Source organism: Microtus pennsylvanicus, chromosome 8, assembly GCF_037038515.1.
Source record: "Microtus pennsylvanicus isolate mMicPen1 chromosome 8, mMicPen1.hap1, whole genome shotgun sequence".
Taxonomy (NCBI): domain Eukaryota; kingdom Metazoa; phylum Chordata; class Mammalia; order Rodentia; family Cricetidae; genus Microtus; species Microtus pennsylvanicus.
The window spans coordinates 38,179,371-38,202,107 of NC_134586.1; the positions used below are offsets into that span (position 1 = coordinate 38,179,371).

Consider the following 22,737-nt stretch of genomic DNA (forward strand, 5'->3'; position numbering starts at 1 on the left):
CGGGAGTCTCCTCAGTTCTCTTTCTCCTCCCTCCAAGTAGGTCCTAGAGGGTCAAACTCAAGTAGTGTCAAGCGTCTTTACTGGCTGAGCCATCTCAACAGCCCTTAGCTTTTCTTTTAGAACCTAAGAATCCGCCACTGCTTCCCACCAGAAGGAAAATACACATGCCAGGTGTCCAAGGATGCCCATGTGTAGTGCCAAAACAACGAACAACCCCAATCCACTTCCATCTAAGGGGAGGGAAGCTCCAGTCACCAACCGGCCTGACTGGGTCGGTGGCAGTGCACACCCTTTAGGGAGGAGGATCTTGGCTGGGTGCTCCGTTCTCTTGGACTTTGAAGTCCACCAGAGTAACCCTGCAACTTCACCTTCCCATGACTCGGAGGCTGGGAGGACTGCCTGACCTTTTGACAGCACCATCACCCCACTAGTGTTTACGATGATACCAAGCAATGACAGTGTCAGTCAATTCGGCGCCTAAGGGACCATCCTTAGGGGATACAGATCGCAAATCTGGGCCAGGCAATACCCATCCTCCCAACTAGCTCTCCTAGCCTAGGCACCGGCCCCTGGGAAGGAAAAATACTAACCTCCCACCCCATCCCCTGTGTCCAATTCACAGGACGGCCCCTTTCTCGGAACCCGTGCCTTAATCTTTATATTAAAAAGCCTTGGGTGTGGCGTTCTGATCGGGAGTGGGGAGGGTTCATTCTGAAGCTGCGTTTTCCAAAGGAAGCCTACAGCTAGCACTTAGATAGTATGTCCATCTGGAGCAGCGGCATGCCTTGCTACTGTGACTGTCCCTTCTGGTCTCTAGCCCTCAATTTCCCCATCTGCAACAGAGAATGACAGGGACAGCTGTCCTGAAGTTTGGAGAGTCCAGGAGAATCAAGAGGATGGCAGTCCACCTCGCGGCGGATAGAGGGAACCTCGGACTTCGGCGGACCTTAAAGACCCTGGTATCCCTTCGGGGACCCGGAGGGGCGGAAGGCGGCGCGCGGGGCATCCGGCAGGCTACTCACGGGTCCCCGCGGTCCGGCCCCCGGCCGCGGCAGTAGATGGGGTTGAGCTCGTCCTGCGGAAAGGCGTGCGCCATGTAGTTGTCGTAGCCGAAGACGAACATGCCCCGTGCCAGGTCGCGCATCTGGGCACGCAGCTGCGGCGGGAAGGCGCTGCTGTAGCGCCGCTCGTACTCGTCCGGGCCGCAGCCACGGCCGCCCAGAGCGTAGCCCCAGTGCGCCTGGCCGCACATGCCCGGCCCCGGCTCCCGCGGGGTCTCGAGCCGCCCCTCCGGCCCGCGCTTTGGCCGATGCAGCCAGGCCGGGCCTTCCGGCGGACCCACCGGCTCCGAGCCGTCGGGGTCCCTCAAACGCTGGAAGCCGAAGGGGAGCGGAAAGCGCTGGTAGAAGCCCATGCTGGGCCCCAGCCCGAAGAACAGCCAGAGCACCGCGTGGAGGCCGAGGCGTAGCAGCACCAGTCCCAGGACGAGCGCTCGCCATTGCATTGTCGAGCGACCGCCGCGGGCATTATTTTGAAGCGCCTGGAGCGTCTCTAGCCGACCGCCGCTCCGCGCGTCCGCCCGGATCCCGCTCACTTCCCCTTTAAGGAACTCCCTCGTGACGCACCAGGAACTGGCCCATTGTCCCCCGCCCCGCGGCCCGGCCCGGCCCGCCAGGTCCCCACGTTCGCCCACCGGACGCCCGGGATTGGCCTCGTAAGGGCCCGGCCTCGAGGGGCGCGGTCGGGGACTCCCTCCCGCTCTATAGGCCGCCGGGGCCACAAGGCTCCGCCCCTCCGCCGGGACCACGCCCCCAGGGCGGACCCGATTCAGGTCGGGCTGGCGTGGCGAGCCTAGGTCGCGGAAGCTTTTGGGGAGAGAACTTCCAACCAATGGGAGCGCAGCACGGGAGTTCCACGCGAGGTCACAGACGCGGCCCCTGACCCGCCCTTTTTCGGGTAAACATTCTGGGTGGAATGTTTGTTGATCTGAAGTTGGTAGGGAGAAAGCCCCTCCAGGTCTGGGGTTGAAGGGGTGAGAAAGTTAAGGGCCTGGCGTTAGGCAAAGGAGGTACCTGCGCATATCCAGGAAAGGTTTTTAACTTGGGTGGGAGTGGGACTTCCTATGCCTGGCTCAGGCTGTGCAATACCCCAACCTGTTTGTTTTATTGGAACGCCTTGATACTTCTAAAATACTCCGAGACCCCACCCTATCCCTCAGGGCGGAGGTAGGACTAACACCAAATCATTTTCATCAGAACTATTTAAATATCCTTCCCAGATCCTCCCACAGTGCAAGGCAGCGGCGACCTCAGAAATGTAGGACAGATTTTGGGTATAATCCCTTTAAGTCCTAATTCCAATATTAAGCAGGTTACAGATTTTATATCTTGAGGGCTGTGACTTTCGTGTAAGGATTCAAAACTTGGAGCACCTATCAGATTTCCCTTCCCTAAGTTTACACCGCGTATCTATCAAACTTAAAAAGTAGGGGAAGCAACCAAGTCAGTGATGTATGTCATCAACAATCAAGGAAGTAATGGAGAGGATTTGGGTAAGTTGTGTGACTTATTCCAAAGGGGCTCCTGCTACGCGCGATAGGGTACAACACAGCAGCCAGCGAACAGTCAAGTTCTTCGGGTTGTTAGAGTTTATTTTGGGAGAGAAAAAGGCCCAAAACGGGAGGGGGGGGTGTCTGGGGAGGCTTCCGGAAGTCCAACTACAGCTCTTGACCCTGGTCTATTAGTCTGCCTCCCCGGAGACAAACTGCATGTGAACGTTAAGATATGCTTTGTGCAAATTTTAGATTAAATTTATGTTGCAGTCTAGTCAGCTGTCAGCCACACTGATGACAGAGCCTGTTCTCACATTACAGGAAAGCCCTAATTTTAAAAGATCAATCTAAAAACTAGAGAAAACCAGCCAACAGCATATGAATATGCTTTTCATGGGACAACTGACAACAGGTGCCAGTAGGTTTTTGGGACACTATCACGTATTTCCAATTGTATCTTCAGAAACCCCAAAAGTGGAATTATCTGTTACTGGCCCTTTAGGACTTCAGACTAAATGTAGCTGATGAAACTGAAACATCTGTATCTAGTCAGAAAAATCTATCCTTCAAAACAATTCTGAAGCCTGTCTCAAAAAACAAAACAAAACAAAAATCTGAGACAGGCAGGGTGCACACCTTTAATCCCAGACTGGGGAGGCAGAGGCAGGTGGATCTCTGAGTTTGAGGCCAGCCTGATCTATAAGAGCTAGTCCCAGGTCAGGCTCCCAAGCTACAGAGAAACCCCATTGTCTTGGTGTGTGGGGGGAGGGGTGGGAGGAGACGGACACTTCTGAGACAGGATCTGACTCTGTAGCCCCAGTATGACTCCAAGTTGTGATCCTCCACCCTCAGCTTCCAAATGCTGATATTGTAAGTTTGAACCATCATACCTACCTAATAAAACAATTATTCAGGAAAAAGTTTGACAGATTTTTCCAAATCCCTTCTCACAAGAGCATCATGGTTTGAAAAAGCAGTTTCTTTCACTTTAAGAACAGTGCAGCTCCCAAGAGACAGCTGAGAATCCAGTCAGAATCTTGCCTGAGTAACCTTACTAAGCTAGTTTCTGCACCTGTTTCCTCAGCTGCAAAAGAAAAAATCCCCATTTTAAGATAAGTACCTACCACAAACCCTAATACACTCACATTAAAACACTTAAAACAGTACTATATCCACAGCTGACCCTGTCAATGAGATTGTATTTTGCAGGAAGAAAATAAGAAACTGGTATGTCACCAGGCAGCGGTTACCCTTATGTGGGTGGGACCAAGATAATGTCTTGTGGAAACAAGTGACTTTATCTATAAAAAGCAAATTTATTCAGCCACCTATATGGAGCCTCACACTTTGAATTCCAGCACTGGAGAGTCAGAGGTAGGCAGATTCCTGTGCATTCCAGGCAGCCTGGTCTTTATATCAGGAAGTCGGGGCTACATAGTGAAACATTCTCAAGGAAAAAGTTAACTAATTTAAAAAAAAATGTGATGGGGATGGAGGAGGGATAACTGGGCACAGCAGCACATGCCTAAAGGCTTTCTCAGGATGTTACAGGTTGTTAAAGGAAGAATCCTTTGAGACCAAAAGACTAAGACTAACCTGAGCATCATAGTGAGTTCACTGTCCCCAAAATAAACAATGGTAGTGAACTTCCTTTGGTTCATCCCCAGCTTTTTATTACTTATCCTGCCACAAAGAGAAATCACCTTAATGTTCAGTCTTTCTGTGAACTGTGGCGAATGGTATGACAGCCAAAAGCAACTAGATGACAAGGGGAGGGAGACAGTACCACTGCCATTCTCTGTCCCATGTCCAAAGAAAAGGTAGAGCTCTGCTCAGCTCCCTCCCCATCCCGTAGTTTGAAAGGAAGTATTTTCTAAGTGTTCTGGGTTTCTCAAAAGCTGAAGTAAATTCTTGCTGAGCCCACACAGCAGCTATGAAGTGTTCTAAACAGCTTAGTCCAAAATTCTTAGTAGGCATGTGTTTCTTCAATGGATACAGAGTAAAAAACACCTGCAACTATAAACGCCTTTCCAAATGTAAGTCTGTATATTTTAACAGCACTTCCTTCAAATTCAAGTGGTTGCATCATTCTGTAAACTGTGATGACTAGCACTTCACTACATTAAAACAAAGTGGGGGGAGGAAGTAAACACATCTCTATTTTCAAGTAGAGGGCACGTAAAACACTAACACGGTCACTAGGCAGGTGGGAATTGTGTATGTCTGCTCTAGCTACTATCCAGACATCTAACCTGCCAGAATCATTGTAAGAAGCTGAGTTAGAAATTCTAAAAAAAAAAAAAAAAAAAAAAAAAAAAAAAAAAAACCCTGGTGGTGATGCAGACCTTTAATCCTAGCACTTGCAAGTAGGGGTAGGCAGATCTCTGTGAGTTTGAGGCCATCCTGATCTACAAGAGCTAGTTCCAGAACAGCCTCCAAAGCTACAGAGAAACTCTTGTCTTGAGAGAGAGAGAGAGAGAGAGAGAGAGAGAGAGAGAGAGAGAGAGAGAGAGAGAGAGAGAGAGAGAGAGAGAGATTCTCATTCAGTGGACTGGAAAGCTGAAACTTCAGGAACTCAGCGGGGATACCACCAGTTAATGACCAAAAAAAAGAAAATGAAAAAAGAGGAAGCATTCTCCCAAGGGCCACTCTGACATTCTTTGCATAATCAGGCTTCATCAGCACGTAAAACCAAGACCTCTTCCCCACATTCCTTCCTATCACCAACACAGGACTGTGAGGTCCAGCAAAATGAGGCTGGGGTATCTTTCTCTCCACCCGATTCCTACCTAAGTATGGTAATTCTGTTCTAAAATGGAATCATCCTGAGAGTGGGATATTAATGAAATGGTGTAATGGATGACTTCTGATATTGCTCACTGCATTGTCTAGAATGTCAGGAACTTGTTTCCCTAAGAACACCCAAGAAGCATCAATGACAAGGACACCACTTTTATTAATAGCTCAATTTTAAACAGAAATCTGTGGAGGTTATTTACCAACAGGAAACACCTGCTGTGGGCTGCCCACTTGTAGAACAGCAAACTTTGAGGAAGTGACTATTTGCACAACTATTTTTCTTCCCAAGTCTCCTGACTCAAGTGTGCACTGTTGGAGGAAGGACATTCAGGTTTTGATAAAATGTAAATACTTTAGACAACAAACATGATGGTCTCCCCTTAGTCTCACATTTTCAGAGTAAAGCACTTGGCCAACAGGATGTTACAGATTGGTACCTTCTGTATCTCATTTAAGCTTCCACCCTCTAGACTTTCTGAGAGGCTGTAATTACCAAATCAACCTGATTCAACTGTAGATGCCAAAGGAAATCACTTTCTCAGTCAAAAATAAAGCACACTAAAACAGCCATCGTCCAAAGCACCCAATTTACATATCATAGTCAAAAAGACTAATTTTAGAAGTCTGTTATTTTAGCCACATACCATCATTACAGCACTCAAGATTTAAGGAAGGAGGATGGTGAGTTTGAGTCCAGCCTGGCTTACAAAGCAAAACCTTGTCTCAAAACAAAACATTTTAAAATAATAAACTCTCCATTTCTGAACCAAGCTAAATGTGTACTTTGAATGTCTTCCCCAGTTCCATCCAGACTCACATTCCTTGTTACATCAATTTCACAAAATAGTAAAATGTTGTGGTAGATATGCCAAATCATGCACCCAATTAGTAATACAGTAATGACAGCCTAACTTACTAAAACCATTTCTACAATGACTCTCATTTTAAAGAAAAAAAATCAATATTATTTTACAGTTCAGATAACATGTTAGCAACATGGGCCAAATACCTTACTCTAAAAATAGGGTTTATAGAAAAATCAACATTTTTATTTTTTCATGTGTACGTATGGCCTGTATGCCTATATATGTATATTGGGTGGGAGTATATGCACACTTGGAGCCCAGAGTGTTCTACCTTCTATATTGAGGCAGTGTCTCTCAGACAGACCTAGATCTCACTTTGCCGCTAGTCTATGGGACACATGGACACTCTTCTCCTCTCCAGTCCTAGGATTACAGTTAGGCTACCACAAAGGCCTAACATCTACTGCTAGGGATCCCAGTTCCAGTTTAGGAGGCAAGTGCTTCACCCATTAAGCCATCCCATGAGAATGAAAATATTCTGTAGATGTGTCTTGGAATTTCATTTTTTTAATAAGGTCTTCAATTTTTATTTATCTTTATTTTTTTTTCTTTTTGTAAAGCTGGGATGTAGCTCTGTGGTTGAGGGCTTTCCTAGAATACGCAAGAGCCTAGGTTCAATTCCTGGCAATATAAGTTTTTTAGATAAACTGAATAATAAAATTCTTCACTAGCCTACCACCGAAGTCCTAAATTTGTGGGTAGAAGAGAAAGGGTATTGGCTTGGTGGTATCAGAGTGCCTACCTAGCACTGATGAGGCTCGATCCTCAGTGCTCACCCACAAAGTGCCACTACTGTTTACTACTAGTAGAATCCTCTTTCAACAAGGGAGGGGACCATAGTACCAATTACATAGATACTATAAAGTTTTATTCCTAGTTCATCCCACGAACCGGATCCTTTGACAACTGAGACGACAGCTTCTTTCCAGCACGTGGCCTGTGGAGCCCTTCTCAAGTAATTCTCTTTCCACTCCATTCCCAAGAGCTGCACCTTCATCAGGATGCACATTTTAAGGTAAAACTGTCAATGCAACCCTCAAAATGCAAGTTTATTGAATAAAGCTGAGAAGAGCAGTCAACAGATGAAAAATGCATCCACGCCTAAATAAAAAAATTTACGTATTTACAAGTTCAGTAACTGTTAGGTTTTCACATGCAGAGGTTATGCACAGGAAAATGTTGGTAGTAGCTTTTAGATGTCCTGAAATGCTGGAAAGCAATGAAAAGACACACAAACATCTTAAGGTTTAGCTATAGGTCAATTAACAAAAACCTATGCAGTACCACTTAGTTACACATTCTGATTCCAATCCCTCCACTTAGGCACAAGCAAGTCGCCACATTCTTTGAAATGGTTCACAGTGACCATTGTTGGGCTACATGAGCAAGTTTAAATATCCCTTCCTTCAAACCACCCATCCCATCCTCTGGGAAGAGTGCAACATGCTTCCATGAATAAAACGAGAACTGTAAAGCCCAGATTCTACTCAATAAAAATATGAATGAAGAAAACAAGTAGTGTCTGTGCAACACAGTGCAGTTATTTGTACAGAATATTTTTAAGGCCGTGGCAGTCTATAAATTAAACGGTATTCATTAAAAGAACTTACTGTTGACTACACTCGGAGTGCTCAACATATCTGAGTATATACTGCCGACATAGTGCTGCTTAACAGAAGAGACAAGTCACACACAGTGTGAGGCAACACAGAAGCAGGTGTAACCACAGGGTTTTATCACTACATCAGCATGAGTAACAACTTACAAATGAACCAGTATTAATATGTCCCTTTATGTAAGTGGAGATCGCTAAGCTACAAAATATGTTCAATGTAAGTTTTTGTACAGTTCTGTATCATAGAAGCAAACAATAAACAGCATTGGTTCCTCGGTTCTCTGCGTGGCCAATCATTAAACAACCTGTAGACATTGCGCATGATTAGATTAAGCAGGCAGGTCTAGAGTTGTCACAATCGAGAAGTCTAGTGGCACCAGTGAAAAGAGTGCCAAGCCTCACATTGGTAAGAAAACTAAGAATTTGTTTCTAAGTATCCTTTGTGCTGAAAGTCAACTTCATGACTAGATATAAAGAGTCAGGAGTTACGGGTGTCATGCAGTAGCACAGGGCGGATGTCTGGAGACAAAGAACAGACATGTGTTCACACAAAGTCAGACACACTTAACGGGTTTATTACACGAGCTGGAATGCTCTATATTCATGAAAGCTTTTGAAAAAATCTTCAATTCCCATCCCTTTAAAAAAGTGTGTTAAAAGGGGAAGAAAACTAATGATCTGGATAGATACAAAAGAGCATGTTGTAACTCTTCCCAGCTCCCCAAATGGATCTGGTGACAAAGGAGTCCCAGAAAGCAGAATGTTTAAAATTTACCAGGTATGAAGTCTCCAGTGTAAGGAACCCACTGTGCTGACCTGGTACCTCTGCTAACTCTTGGCAGACCAATTATTCCTACAGTGTAACTCTACATTTCACATGCATGTGTGGGATGAGATAAACATGTTTATATCCCACATGAGTCAGGCTTGAAGTATTTTCTAAATACTGTGTGTGGCACTAGGAATTCCATGCTGCATCAAGTCAGTACCAGTATAAGATACTGGACTCTGTAATGAAATAGGTAGACATTTACTGAAAACCAATACAAAACTCTGGCCCAGAAAGACCAGAAGGGTAATATGCAATTTTCTTAACTTTAAGATGGTCAAAATGTGGGTGTTTTTTAAAAAAGAAAGGAAAGAGGGCCTCTCCACATTAGACAAGTGTGTGAGGCCTTTTAGTGTGTGCTGACTTTATCATGACAACTCCAGCCGATTTGTTATGAAGAATAGGAATAGACATCTTCAGCAGTGCACATGAGAAAGAAACTCTGAGAAAGGCAATTTCTTGGGTTTAGGAAGGACCATGTTCTGGGGAGTACTTCAGAGGAACGGACAGTAGTTCTAGGATTATAGCCAAGAAGGACTGGAAGACGTCAGAGGATGTCTCAGCTTCTTCGGGATTTTGAGTGTTGAATAAGCCACTGAAGTGTGATATCTAAAGGCAGGGAAAGTGAGAGTTAAGAAATCAGCATTACAAAACTAAACACATAGACAATACTTAAAATGTCCAAGGTGCTAGATCTCTTCTGCATCTGAACTCCATCACCAGGGCTTCAAGAGGGCAATGTGAGAAACTATCAGATACTGAACATGAACTTGGTACCAATCAGGATCTAAACAAAACTGCCAAGGCAAAGATATGTATGAAAGGCTCTCTGACATCAAGATACTTCTAACTATAATAATAAAGATAAAATTACCTATGCTTTGATGTCATGCAAAGACTGGCAGACTCAGAATGCATGCCCTACTGCAGAACATGGGGGGCTGCTAAGATGTGGCTCAGGCACATGGAAAATAGGGTTCCCACAAACTCTGACACCTAGGCCACTGCTTTATAACCTGGTCCTTGTTGCATCTGGAGCTGACTAATCATTTCATGAGGTGAACCTTTCCCGTGCCTCAGAGAATGGTTTAGAGCATCCATGGCCTTAACAACTATGTGCCAGCCCCACCATGACAACCACAATGTCTCTAGGGAGTTTTATTCAGCCATAAAGGACAAAATTAAGGCATCTGGACATTCTCTCTCTCTCTCTCTCTCTCTCTCTCTCTCTCTCTCTCTCTCTCTCTCTCTCTCTCTCTCTCTGACACACACACACACAAAAACAAAAATAAAACCATAAAAGCAAAGATAAGGGAACTATCTGGGGATGAGTAAGCCCAGCAGGAATAGGGAAGGGATCAAAAGAGAGGAAGGAATGTGAGCAAAGTATGACTTTCATGCATGCAACTATCATAATGAAACCCATTGCTTCTGTACTAAAAATTAATTTTAAAACAATGTCTAAGGGAGTACAAGTATTTGAGTTGTGCTCAGTAAATAAAGTGGTGCTAACAAGTTAGGACTTCATTCTCAAGTCAACAGGAAATTACTGGAAATTTTGAAATAGGGAAGCTATATTAGCTTATTTTAGCAAGCCAACAAGTACAACAGAATAATTTGGAGGGCTGCAATATGCAGACTGACTCCGTTCAACTGACAGGACAGGACAGAATGGAAACCTGAAGCAAACACAGTATATAGAGAAGCGGAAAGATGCACAACTGGCAGGATCTCATGTGTGACTGCAGGGAGTAGGGAAAAAACAATCTCTGGCCTGGCTAGCCTCAAATTCAGAGACCTCTGCCTCTGCCTCCTAAGCACCAGGACTAAAGACATGCACCACCATGGCCAGACACAACTGGTTTACTTCCCAAGTGATTCACATCCAGAGGATCTGACAGCAGGCATTTCAGTTCTAAAAAGCTGAAGAAGAGAAGCAACTAACATGGAATCAACAATACAGTCAAAGCTACAGCCGTTCAGGAGAGCCAGAAAAAGTTCAGAGTGAGAAGGCAGCTAAGTCAGAGCAATAAACTGCATCCTGAGTTCTTTAAAATGTACTAACGATCTGAAAGCTATGTGAGAATCCATTCTATGTAGCACTCTTATTCTCCAAGCTTGAAAGATAATTGTAAATTCAGTCTTCCATTTTCCCACTAAAATACATTAGAGAAGCTGTAGACCACACATACCAAGTACAGACTAGGGCCAGGAGCCGAACAAAAGTGACTATTCACAATTGGGAAAACAATGATTTAATAACTGCTAAAACAAGTCTTCTACAACATTTATCACACCAGTGATGTGGGATGTCCTTCTGTATATGTGTTGCTTTATTGATTTATGAATAAAGTTGTTTTGGCCAATGGCTTAGCAGAGCAAAGCCAGGTGGGAAATTCGAACAGAGATATAGATAGAGTAGGCGGAGTCAGGGAGATACCATGTAGCTGCCCAAGAAGCAAGAGGTAGCAAACCACAAGCATCATGGAAAAAAATAATATAAATATAAAATAATGAAATGGGTCACATTAAGATATAAGAGCTAGCTTGAAATACACTTGAGTTGTTGGCCAAACAGTGTTATAATTAATATAGTTTCTGTGTGATCTTTCAAGTCTGAGTAGTCGGGAAACAAGCAAACAGTCTCCGTATACACAACAGTGTGAAATCAGAGGAGGAAAGTAAGCTTTAAGTAAAATGACTACATTTTCATATTTAAGAAACTGAAAGAAAAGAAAAACCTTTCTATATTCCACAACCAATGGACAGAGGCTAAGATCTCAAAGACAAGCGAGTCCACAGACTAAACAAAAATGCAGAAGGCAGAAGATTCTCTGGAGTCAGTGTCACAGGAGTAAACACTCTCCTCATGTGGTTCCAGGACACCTTCCTGAGATCAAAACACTTCCTGTGCCACATGAAGGGGACAGTAAAACACAGGAAACCATGTGCACTCAAATACTTTTTGAAGCAATTCATTGATTAATGCTCAGTTGGAGTCTAGTGAAAGGGCAGTGGTTTCCTTAGCCTCAGTAACACTACACACAAAGCCCTGAAATAACTATTAGTGTACCCCAGTGAGCCATGATCTCAAACGCCAATCGATTCTCACCACCACTGCTGAATCCCTTATAGCCTTGAATTAATGAATCCAAGACTGACTTTCTCTTATCTCCCCATCCCCACCCCTGTTTTTGAGACAGGATCCTGCTACCAAGTCATAGCTACCCTAGCAGTCGCCATATAGCCCAGGGAGACCACAAACTCACAGCAATCCTCCTGCCTTAGCTTCCCAAGAGCCAGGACAACAGGTATCCACCATCATGCCCAGTTAATTTTGTTGTTGCTGTTGTTCCTTTAGAAAATTATCTGGCTAGTTCTTGAGAGTAATAAAAGATTATTTTTTCCTCCTAAAGTTTCCCATTTCTACTGAAATTCTTCTGAAGAGTATTTAAAGAAGTAATGGGTTTAAAGAACTGCACAACATCCTAAAAACTACAGTGAAGAGCAGCCCTGCTTCTACTGACATTCTATGCTAATTCTTGCTGTATGTAGGGACTAAGAGATGTTTAGAAACATCTGTGTCTCTACCCTCTTCCAGTTATGAAAACCAAAAGAAAATGTCTCCATATATTGCCACATGTCTCCTAGGAAATAAGCCCTCAGTTAAAAATGTGAAGTATAGCTGAGCAATGGTGGCACACGCCTTTAATCCCAGCACTCAGGAGGCAGAGGCAGGTGGATTTCTGTGAGTTCAAGACCAGCCTGGTCTACAAGAGCTAATTCCAGGACAGGCTCCAAAGCTACAGAGAAGAAAGTATATTGCCTTAAAAAAAGTATATTGAAAAGAAAAAAAAAGACACCTAGTGAGTCCCCACAACACAAAGTCTTTTTCCATAGTACTCTTTTATTCCAAAACCCAGCAGCCATTTCTTACCTATATTATCCTTTTCTTTGCAAGAAATTGAATAGCAGCAAATTTCTCTATCCTGAATAGCAGACAGATTCCTGTAAGAAGCAGAATTGGTGAGAAGGGTGGCAGCTGTCGTACTTATCACTCTTTACTCAGTTTCACTTACTCTCATTACTATGAAAAGAATATTTTCCCGCTAACAAAAGTTTAGAGATTTACTTCTCTGATTGATCCAGCTTAACCATCTAAGAACAAGGTATAATCATTACTGAATAAACAGAGGACAGTCTATAATTTACCAACAACCTTCTCAACATTACTCTTCTTACAACTTACATTTTTTCAATTAGCTGTTTCTCATCCAAGGCATTTGGGAGATCTCTCTTGTTTCCAAGTACTAGTACCTTTAAAAGAAAAGATATCATGGGTGAATCTTATGTACAAAAAGACCAGAGGCACGATGTAGTATCTAAATATTCCAAAACAACTTTCATGTTAACATGCACCTTAATTATGAAGCACACTTGAGAAATATAAATAAAAACACATTTATGAGTTTATCCTGGTATTACATAACCTACCTACCATAAAGACAGCCTCAATTCAGTCTGTGGCCAGCTTGCATTTAAAATATTCTAAGATACTCTAGGAGCTGAAAGATGGCTCAGCGAGGAAAGGTTGATGACTTGAGTTCAATACCTAGGACTCACTCACATGGCAGTTGTAGTCCTCTGACCTCCAAACACAAGTCATGACACATACGCATGTCCAACGGCTTACTTCTCAGCACTAAATAATTCTAAGGCTATGATGTGCATTCTGAGACTTCCTAGAAAGTCATAACCAAAATCTAAATATCTTCACAGCTGCAGGTGAGGCTGAGTTTGGTGGGATCTCTAAGTTTGAGGCTGGTCTCATCTATATATTTTCTACTCAGAGCTACTAAAAAATAAAAAACAACAACAACAAAAAAAACACTTCACAACTAAGGGTTTATCTGTGTTATTCAAATGCAAAAAGGGAGAGAACTGATTTTCCTCCAGGTTTTCAGGAGCTAATAGAGTTAATGGCTTCTAGAGGAGGAAGTCAGTTCTCCTTAAAAGTGTGGCCTCTCTGACCATACTCCAATGGATGGCCCCCACACCCATGAGAATACACCAACATAAACTAGAGTTAGTGGACCATAAAAGAAATCTTTTTTAAAGGGGGTGCAAAGCTGGGTGAGAATAGACTGGGAAGGAGTGAATGGGAAAAGAATAAAATACTTTGTGGCTGTGAAATATTATTTGAAGATGTGTTATATTTGATTATGCTGTGAAACATTTGTGTAATGGTGCAAAGGTGTATTGCCTTCTTTTATGTTACATTTGTTTAACTCTGTGAAACTGTGTTACTTTGCCTGTCTAAAACACCTAACTGGTCTAATAAAGAGCTGACCCACCACCAAAAGAAAGGCAGGAGAAAGGATAAGGCAGGGCTGGCTGGCAAGGAGAATAAAGAGGAGAAATCTGGGAAAAGGTCTAGGCACAAAAAAAGAAGAGGAGGACATCAGAGGCCAGCCATGTAGCTACATAGCAAGTCACAGAGTAAGAAGTAAAGAAAGGTATACAGAAAAAAAAAAAAAAAAGCCCAGAGGCAAAAGGTAGATGGGATAATTTAAGAAAAGCCAGCTATAAGCAAGCCAAGTTAAGGCTGCCTGGCTTAAGAAAGAGTAAAATGCCTTGTATTTATTGGGAGTTGGGTGGCGGACCCCCAAAAGAGCACAAAAGTAAAAAACGATACACTGTATGAGGGCCAGGTATGATAGCCCATGCTTTTAATACCAGCACTCTGAAGGCAGAGACAGACAGATCACTCACTCTGAGGCCAGCCTAGAATATACATAGTGAGATCTTTTCCAAAAAGATAGACACACACACACACAATGAAATTCTATCTCAAAAGATAGAAAAATATAGCAAACAAACAAACAAACAAACAAAATAGTAGTAGTGACAGAGAGCACTTCCCTTCCTTTAAAACATGTGAAAGACTATCCACAAGACTATCTTGTAAGTGTGGCCTCTAATGTCCCAGCTACAGCTCAGCATGTCACTCAACCCGGTCATTCCCAAGGCTCTGTCATTCCCAAGGCTCTGTTTTCTGGAGATGGCTTCCTATTGCCAAAGGGTCTGTGCCTGAACTCTTCCCTACTACCATCCCATCCTTCACATTCCCACACATCCTTCAGACCTCCATTCATACTTCACGAACTCAGAGATCCTTCTTCCTTCACCTCGAACTGCATAAATCTTTGCAATTCTTAAGGACTTCTGCACCTGTCTTAACATTGTTTACCAGAGCTGTGCTACTAAATGTTTTTTCCCATATGTATCTTCCCCCCCAGAATGCAATATTCCTACCCAACTTCTGCCCATCACTATATCCCCAGCACTGAGCACCGCTCTCACTACATACTTTGGTGGCTATCTGGTTAAAGCATCTATAGACAGTCCAATATCCAGGATCCAGCAATCACGGGGCAAAGGTGACTAGAGTTTGTAAGAACATACTCCAGAACCAGGACTACACTCCAATACACCAGATCTTTAAATCAACAGAGGACTTTTCCAGGTGGCCTGGAGCTCACAACAATCCTCCCACCTCAGGCTTGCAAGCACAGAACTATAGGCACAAGGAACCACAACCAGGTGAGACAGATGAGTCTTCAAAAGTATTTCAAATAATTCATTCAATGAGAAAATATCATAAGTAGCAGAGAAAGATGAGGAAGATAAATTCAATTTCTCAATTTCATAACGTTGTAACTAATGTACTCTTACCATTGAAAAAAGAATGGCATTTTACTAATTTCAAATAAAATTAACAGTCCTCTAGACCGACAGGCTCCATACCCAACCAACTGCACATCAAAAACACATGGGAAGCCAGGCAAGAGACTAAGAATTTTAATTCTCGTACTTGGAAACTAAGGCAAAAAAAAAAAAATGTCCAGTGAGAGGCCAGCCTGGTCTATACAGTGCGATCTATCTCAAAAAGCAAATATAAAACTAAGCAAAAATATGGGAAGGGGGACCCGTAACTTCACTGAGAATGTACAGACTTCCTTTTGCTATCATTCCCTAAAGAGGACAGTCAGCAACTATTTAAAAAAAAAAAACTGTTGTATTAAGTATCATTAGTAATCTAAATATAATTCAAAGTACATAGAAGAATGTATGTTGTTTGCATGTAAACACTATGCCATTTTCCGCAAAGGACGTGAGAAGCCAGGTATGGTGGCAGACTCCTATTATCCCAACACTTGGGAGGCTGAAGCAACAGGATCACAAATCCCAGGTTATAAAAGCTTAATCTCAGAATAAAAGCAAAGGGGGGAGGAAAAGAAAAATAGCATAAATTTTCAGATCTCCATACTTGTGGGAAGTAGGGAATCCTAAAACCAATCTCTAGGGATACCGAGATTGGTTCAATGTTAAATATATAATTGCAAATATAAAATATCAGACTCCTCAAACTTACCGGAATTCCTTGTAGCTGTGGTTTATCTAGAAGATTATGGAGTTCATTTCGAGAGGCTTCTATCTTGTCACGATCTGCGGCATCTATCATGTAACTTAAAAACAAAGCCATCTCAACATGCCATCTATGAATCTCAATGAACTACTTATAGATTTTCAATTTTCTTAATATTTACAATACTGAAACTTCTAATAAAAAGAAATTAAGTCCTACATTTAACATAAATAACTACATTATTCAGAGACTAATCAGACAAAAAATAAAAACCCCCTGTCAACTTACACAATAGCATTGACTCCTCTGCAATACCGTTCCCACATGCTCCGGAACCGAGGTTGTCCTCCTATGTCCCAGATCTTTAAGCAAAACAAGGCAATTCTTAATAAGCACATTTGATGAAGGTACTACCGGAAATGGAGAACAGTCACAAAGACATATCAAATGTCACAGAAGCAAAGTACTCCCAAAACCTGGAACCCAAAACTCAATCCGTGATATCTGGCAGCCCCCTTCTCAACTTGGAATTCTAAAAATGTAAACTCTAGATCTAAATTCCGCTTGAGCAATGACTTGGTCAAATATAATAATGTAATAGTAACTATTACTCAATATATTTCTAATCATGGATATATATAACTTTAAGATAACAACTTTAACATCTACAAAAGCATGCAACATCCAGACTGGGATGCCAAGACAAAAAACAGCTCAGGATCTCCTAAACTTTAAGTGTGCCTTTTTAAATTATTCTGTAAGCAACAGACTCAACAACACTCCTTCACTTGAAGTTCTCCATAATAATTTCACTGTTTTGCCTGCTCTATTCAGCACCGTACGACATATGACTCTCCTAAGCTCTGGCTTTCTTAAAAGTAGTTTCCAACTTAAGCACTGACACTGGTAAAATGCATAGAAACACACAGTCAACAAAATGAGGAGTGTTATCAGAAAAGCCACAGAGCAGATCTGTCAACAACTAGGTAATGTTCACATGGCTCAGGGCTGGGAGCCTAAACTTGCAGGAATTGCAGAATGACAAGAAAAATAAATCCCCCAACATTCCTGCTGTCCAGGAGCTAATAAGAAATTATGCTAAAAATGAGTTAAACTTTTCCTATTTTATTTTAAACTTTAGACTTAATAATGAAGAAAAAGACTGACTACAATATTTGCTACCACTAAGTACCACCTTTCAATATACAACACTGCTCAGACTAAAGATAGGACTGTAGTTTTCTGGAATTCTCAAGATATCAAATGTTACTTCTATTAACCCACATGGTAAGTTGACTTTTCTGAACACTTAACTACATTTCAACTCTTAAACACTTTAATCTTTCAGAAAACATAAATAACTGATTTACAGTCTTTGCAACAATCTAACCATTACTTAAGAATTATAAACAGTAGGTAAAACCAGAAGAAAAGAAAATTCTTCAATTAAATCAAGTATAAAGAGAGGGACAGGGTAATGCATGTATGCATGCATCCATAAATATACACATGCATAGACTATGAGAAAAAACGTACCTTTATTGTGACGTTACCTTTAGTTACTTTCCTCATGTTGAAGCCCACTGTGGGTATCATATCTTCACTGAATTGACCTGACTAAACAAAACAAAATATTTCATGTTAGATTGATCAATAATAAAGAACCATAACATCATATAATCTTCAAGTATCAATATTGCATTTGTACCTATTTTTCCTTTTAAAGAAATTCATCTATTTATTTTATAAGCCAGCTGTATCCTCCTCCTACCAACCCCCCTAATCTCCTCCACTTTCATCTCCATTCAGGAAAGGGCACAGCTCCTATGAGTATTAAGAAGGGCTATTAAGTATCAGCCTCAATTCACTCTCAGGGTTCAGAGAGAATGCTACAGCAAATGAGGGTCTTGGGATCTGAGTGCAAAAAATTAATCTCTCACTCATTACTTTTTCATGCCAGTTTCTTATTGTTCTGCCTCTATCCTAATTCTCCTGTCCTACATCTAACCTTTCCTAGCTTCTTCTTCTAACTACTACTTCTATTCTATAAACTTTTCTCCTTTAGGAGCCTTGAAGCGATAAGGAAATTACAAGAGTGAAAATCACAGTCCTAGGGTAAGCAATTAAGGAGCTGAACCATTGCCACTGCAACATAAGGACCCAAGGCCACAGAAGCAATACCACAAGCATACAGGGGGTGGGGTAGGGGGAAAGCATAGTACCCAATGACAATTTTTAGACACAGGTCTATTGTTAGTAGACTGGCAAGCAAAGAACTGACATGTTTTTCTTGGTAACCTTGGTTGGACATCTGCAGCTCTGACCTTGTACATAGCTGTAAGGTTTCAAACTTATGATCTATTTACATAAAGCCTTTAGTCTAGTTTGAACTTGCTCTGAGGTAAAAGTGAGCTAATTGTGTGCAGTTTGTTTTAGATTGAGGAGAAATTGATTTTTTTATATTAGTCTGAATAAAAAGGAACAGAGCAGGTTTTTATGTGTCTACAGTCCTTGTGGGATAAATAGATCTAGTTATGAAGCATGACCCAGTATATATCAAAACTGTGTGTGTATGTGTGTGTGTGTGTGTGTGTGTGTGTGTATACTTTATATATGTAAAAAGTCAATCTTGTTGACCACCCAGGTATATGTGTCCTGTAGATGGACTATTTTAATGAGATAAACACATAAGCAGTGGAAAAACACGCAGGTTATTCTTAGGGAAGAAAAGAAGTTTTAGAGAAGATATGAAGAGATTTATGAGAAAAATTACACAGGAGCAGACACTAACTCCATGGCCTTTCCAGGTGGGGCTCCCTATTACAGAGAATCACTCATCTATCTGGTAGATCAGCCTACTGAACACTAGTTATCACCTGCTATATCTTGATGTAGGATATCCTTCTGCATATATGTGGCTTTTATTTAGCTGTTTGGGCCAATGCTTAGCAGAGTAAAGCCAGACAGCCATGGTTAATACTAAGTTGTTATTTTAGACACTTTGAGCATTTCTCAGTTGAAGTGACAGATTTCTGAGGTCAACTATGTTAAACAAACAGGACTCATTTTCAAGAGACCAGTCAAACAAATAAGATTATTTCTTCTCCCAAGGACTAACACTGGCTAATTGTGTAATGTGACCTTGTTACCCAAACATGCATTCTATAGTTTTAAGTTCTCAGCATACAGAACTCCAATTTTACAAATTAGTTTTCTATGCTGAACTCAGAAAGATTTCTTTTTTTCCTGTTTAGTGGTGTTTTGGTTGATCCAGGCAGAAAAAATATTAACAGTATCTGAAATCACTACTTTTAATTATATTCAACATTATTCTCAGAACTTGCACACATAATAACTGTTTACTTGAAACAGTCTCACTAAGTAGCACAGGCTGACGCTAAACTTATGCCAATACTCTTCTGTCTGCCCTCCCAAAAACTGGAATGCTATGAAATGCTACACCCAGTCCACATGAGGTATACATTAAAAGAAAATCTAATGCTAGCTGAGCCATGGTGACACAAGCCTTTAAATCCCAGCACTTGAGAGGCAGAGGTCTGTGGACCTGTTTGAGTTCGAGGCTAGCCAAGTCTACAGAGTAGACAGAGCTCCACAGTGATCCCTTATCTCAAAAATGACAACAACAAACCTAGTGCTATCAAAATGGCACATGGCCGTCAATGTGCCACATACACAACTAACACAAAGTAAGTTTCACATCACTATTAACAAAGTACAAATTCAATTCAAATCAGAGGTTCTCTCTCTCTCTTTCTCTCTCTCTCTCTCTCTCTCTCTCTCTCTCTCTCTCTCTCTCTCACACACACACACACACACACACACAAAGACAACTACCAAGAAGATAAAACATTTAAAATTCAAAAAATAAGTATTACTGGGCTTGATGGCACATAAACTGCAATCCTACCTTGACTCAGAATGCTGAGGCAGGAGGATCAAAAGTTTGAGGCCACAGTCTGAGTTAAACTGGGAAATCCTGTCTCAGAAGAGTATTGTCAAGAATGTAAAGAAAGGGCTGGAGAGATGGCTCAGTGGTTAAGAGCATTGTCTGCTCTTCCAAAGGTCCTGAGTTCAATTCCCAGCAACCACATGGTGGCTCACAACCATCTGTAATGAGGTCTGGTGCCCTCTTCTGACCTGCAGGCATATAGACAGAATATTGTATACATAATAAATAAATAAATAAATAAATAAATAAGAATGTAAAGAAACCGAAACCTTTGCTGTATATAATGGGGTAGGAGACTATGTTACACCGCTGCTATGAAAACCATGTGGGAACCCCCAAAAGCTACAATAGCATTCCCACATGCTATGGTCTAGATACAGTTTTTGTCCCCATGATTCATGTTGGAAGTTTGGCCCCAAGTGGCCACAGTGGGTCCCTTCCAGTGTGGGTCTAGAGAGTGTGCTGGTTATCAGGACTACAGCCTGAGAGAAGACAGTGACCATTAGTATGCCAGAGCTAGATACAGAAAGCAGCACTCCAAGTGTGGAAACCTGACCCTGAATCCTCTCTAGTTTCCTGCTTTGCAAGTGTGATCATTTCCTCTTAAAAATGTTCACCCCACTGAGATGCCAGCTGCCAGGAGGTTCTTATCAGAAGTCAAGATGAAGGTCTATGCCTGTGAGCATCTGAAAACTGTGGGTTAAACTGTCATCTTTTCTCCATAAAGTTAATTTTAAATAGCCTGAATTAAGGGTAGCTGGGGTGTGGGGCTCACTTTTACTTTTCTATGCACTCCCCCCTTTTTCATTTTAGGAGCATATTGGTTTCTCCCAGCATCCATCTCCCCCCACCCTCTTTTTAAAAAAAAAAAAAACAATGCTTTTCTTTTTTTCTGTTTGGTTTGGAGGGGGGGAGGTTGGAGGTTTGTTTTTTGCTTTTTGGGGTTTTTTTTTTTTTTTTGAGACAGAACTTTTCTATGTAACAGCCCTAACTCTGTAGAACAGGTTGGCCTTGAATCAAGAGATCCGCCTGCCTCTGCTGGGTTTAAATGCTTAGGTGCCACCACCGCCTGCTTTCTTCCTTTCTTAATGACTAATTGTAGAATTACTTGAAGTGCACTGATGGTATAAGTAACCTGTAATCCCAGGACTCAGGTAACTGAGGTAGGGAGATCATGAGTTTAAGACTACCTGAACTATACAGTGAAATCCTTTCTAAAAAGAAAACCAAAGTCAAACACAAAAGACCATATAGATTATGACTTCATCTTTACAAAACAGAGAGAAAAAAGGAAGAAAGTAGACTACTGGCTGATATAGGAGGGTTGCTATCTGTTGCTTTCATTGGTTAATGAATAAAGAAAACTGCTTGGTCTGATAGGTCAGAACATAGGCGGGGAAGGCAGAACAGAATGCTGGGAGGAAGAAGGCAGTGAGGCAGACGCCATGGAGCCAGCCACCAGGTCAGACATGCTGAATATTTCTTGGTATAAAGCTAGCCACGTGGGAGCCAAGCGGGACGAAAAGCAGGCCTGCTCGCCTCATCTCTACAACTGGTTATCTGGAGCAGGGACTAGGAATAAAGTTGGCTTAAGAGATCTTCTTGAGGGCAGAAAACGTTAGAGATATATGCCACAGTTGTGCAACTAAGACAATTTGTTGAAATCACTGATCTGTAAATCTAAAATTGGTAAAAATTTTTGGTATGTAAATTGATACTTCAGTGAACTGTTAACAAAATGGGCAGGTCCTAGAACTAGAGATGTCACTGTAAAGAACTAGGTTTAATCCCCAGCAAGAAAATAAGAAAGCAGAAAGCACTGACCTACTCCCCATGTACTACCCACTCACTCTTTGGCCACACAAGGATAGTCACAGTAAGAGAAAATTGTTGACGCAAAGCAGAAACCAGCATTGACAGAAACCAGATGCACAGCCCTCACACAAGCCTCTGAATAATCATGGCTTCTTCAATTCACAAGCATAAGATGCTTTGGACGGAGCTAAGAACTCATATCCCATGTTCAAGAACTGGCCATTTATGGAGATTAACAAACTGCCCTCATGCTCACCTGAACCTGAAGTAACATACTCACACAAGAACCTTGAAACCTGGTTTGGGTGGCACCAGTGAAGACGGTGGCAAGTGGCAGGTGTTAACCCCCCATCTTCCAACACACTGGTATTTTTGCTAATGAAACATTTTCTCCTCCTGTCACTGGGTTTTCTTCAGTTGCAGGACAACCAATCTCCTTCAGTCTCAGTTCTTTTAATACTGTCACCAAAGGTGAATTAATTCTCCATATGATACAGCAACTATGCTTCTGGATACAAACTCAAAGGAACTGAAAAAAGCAAGGATCCTAAGAGATTTTGCAGTCTCATGTTCATAGCAGCACCATTTAAAATACCAAGAGGTGGAAGGACTCACAAGTTCATGAGAAGGCAAGTAAACAAAATGTGGTACATACTAACACCAGAATAACAGTCCTGAAAAGGGAAGGGGAGCCAGACATGTGCCAGATGAGCTAAGTAAACTATATTAATCATGAAAAAGCCAACTAGCACATGATCTCATTGAATGAAGTACTCAAGATAGTCCACCTATGATGGTGGCCAGCAGGCAGGCAGGCAGTACAGAAAGCTTTCAAGTAAATACACACTTGTGACTCCATGGAC

At 42.0% G+C, this 22,737-nt stretch overlaps 2 protein-coding genes across 2 annotated transcripts in view; both read right to left on the reverse strand.

Moving 5' to 3' along the window:
• Edem1 (ER degradation enhancing alpha-mannosidase like protein 1) overlaps positions 1-1,608 on the reverse strand; it is a 31,705-nt gene extending 30,097 nt beyond the window's left edge. Inside the window, exon 1 of the mRNA XM_075983274.1 lies at positions 1,023-1,608. Coding sequence (XP_075839389.1) covers positions 1,023-1,504 — 482 coding nt within the window. The 5' untranslated portion in view covers positions 1,505-1,608. The remainder of the gene's footprint in view (positions 1-1,022) is intronic.
• A 5,639-nt stretch (positions 1,609-7,247) lies between these two features.
• Arl8b (ARF like GTPase 8B) overlaps positions 7,248-22,737 on the reverse strand; it is a 38,388-nt gene continuing 22,898 nt past the window's right edge. Inside the window, exons 2-7 of the mRNA XM_075983275.1 lie at positions 17,626-17,706; positions 16,378-16,451; positions 16,096-16,189; positions 12,910-12,977; positions 12,598-12,668; positions 7,248-9,269 (exon numbers count right to left, since the gene is read on the reverse strand). Coding sequence (XP_075839390.1) covers positions 9,220-9,269; positions 12,598-12,668; positions 12,910-12,977; positions 16,096-16,189; positions 16,378-16,451; positions 17,626-17,706 — 438 coding nt within the window. The 3' untranslated portion in view covers positions 7,248-9,219. The remainder of the gene's footprint in view (positions 9,270-12,597; positions 12,669-12,909; positions 12,978-16,095; positions 16,190-16,377; positions 16,452-17,625; positions 17,707-22,737) is intronic.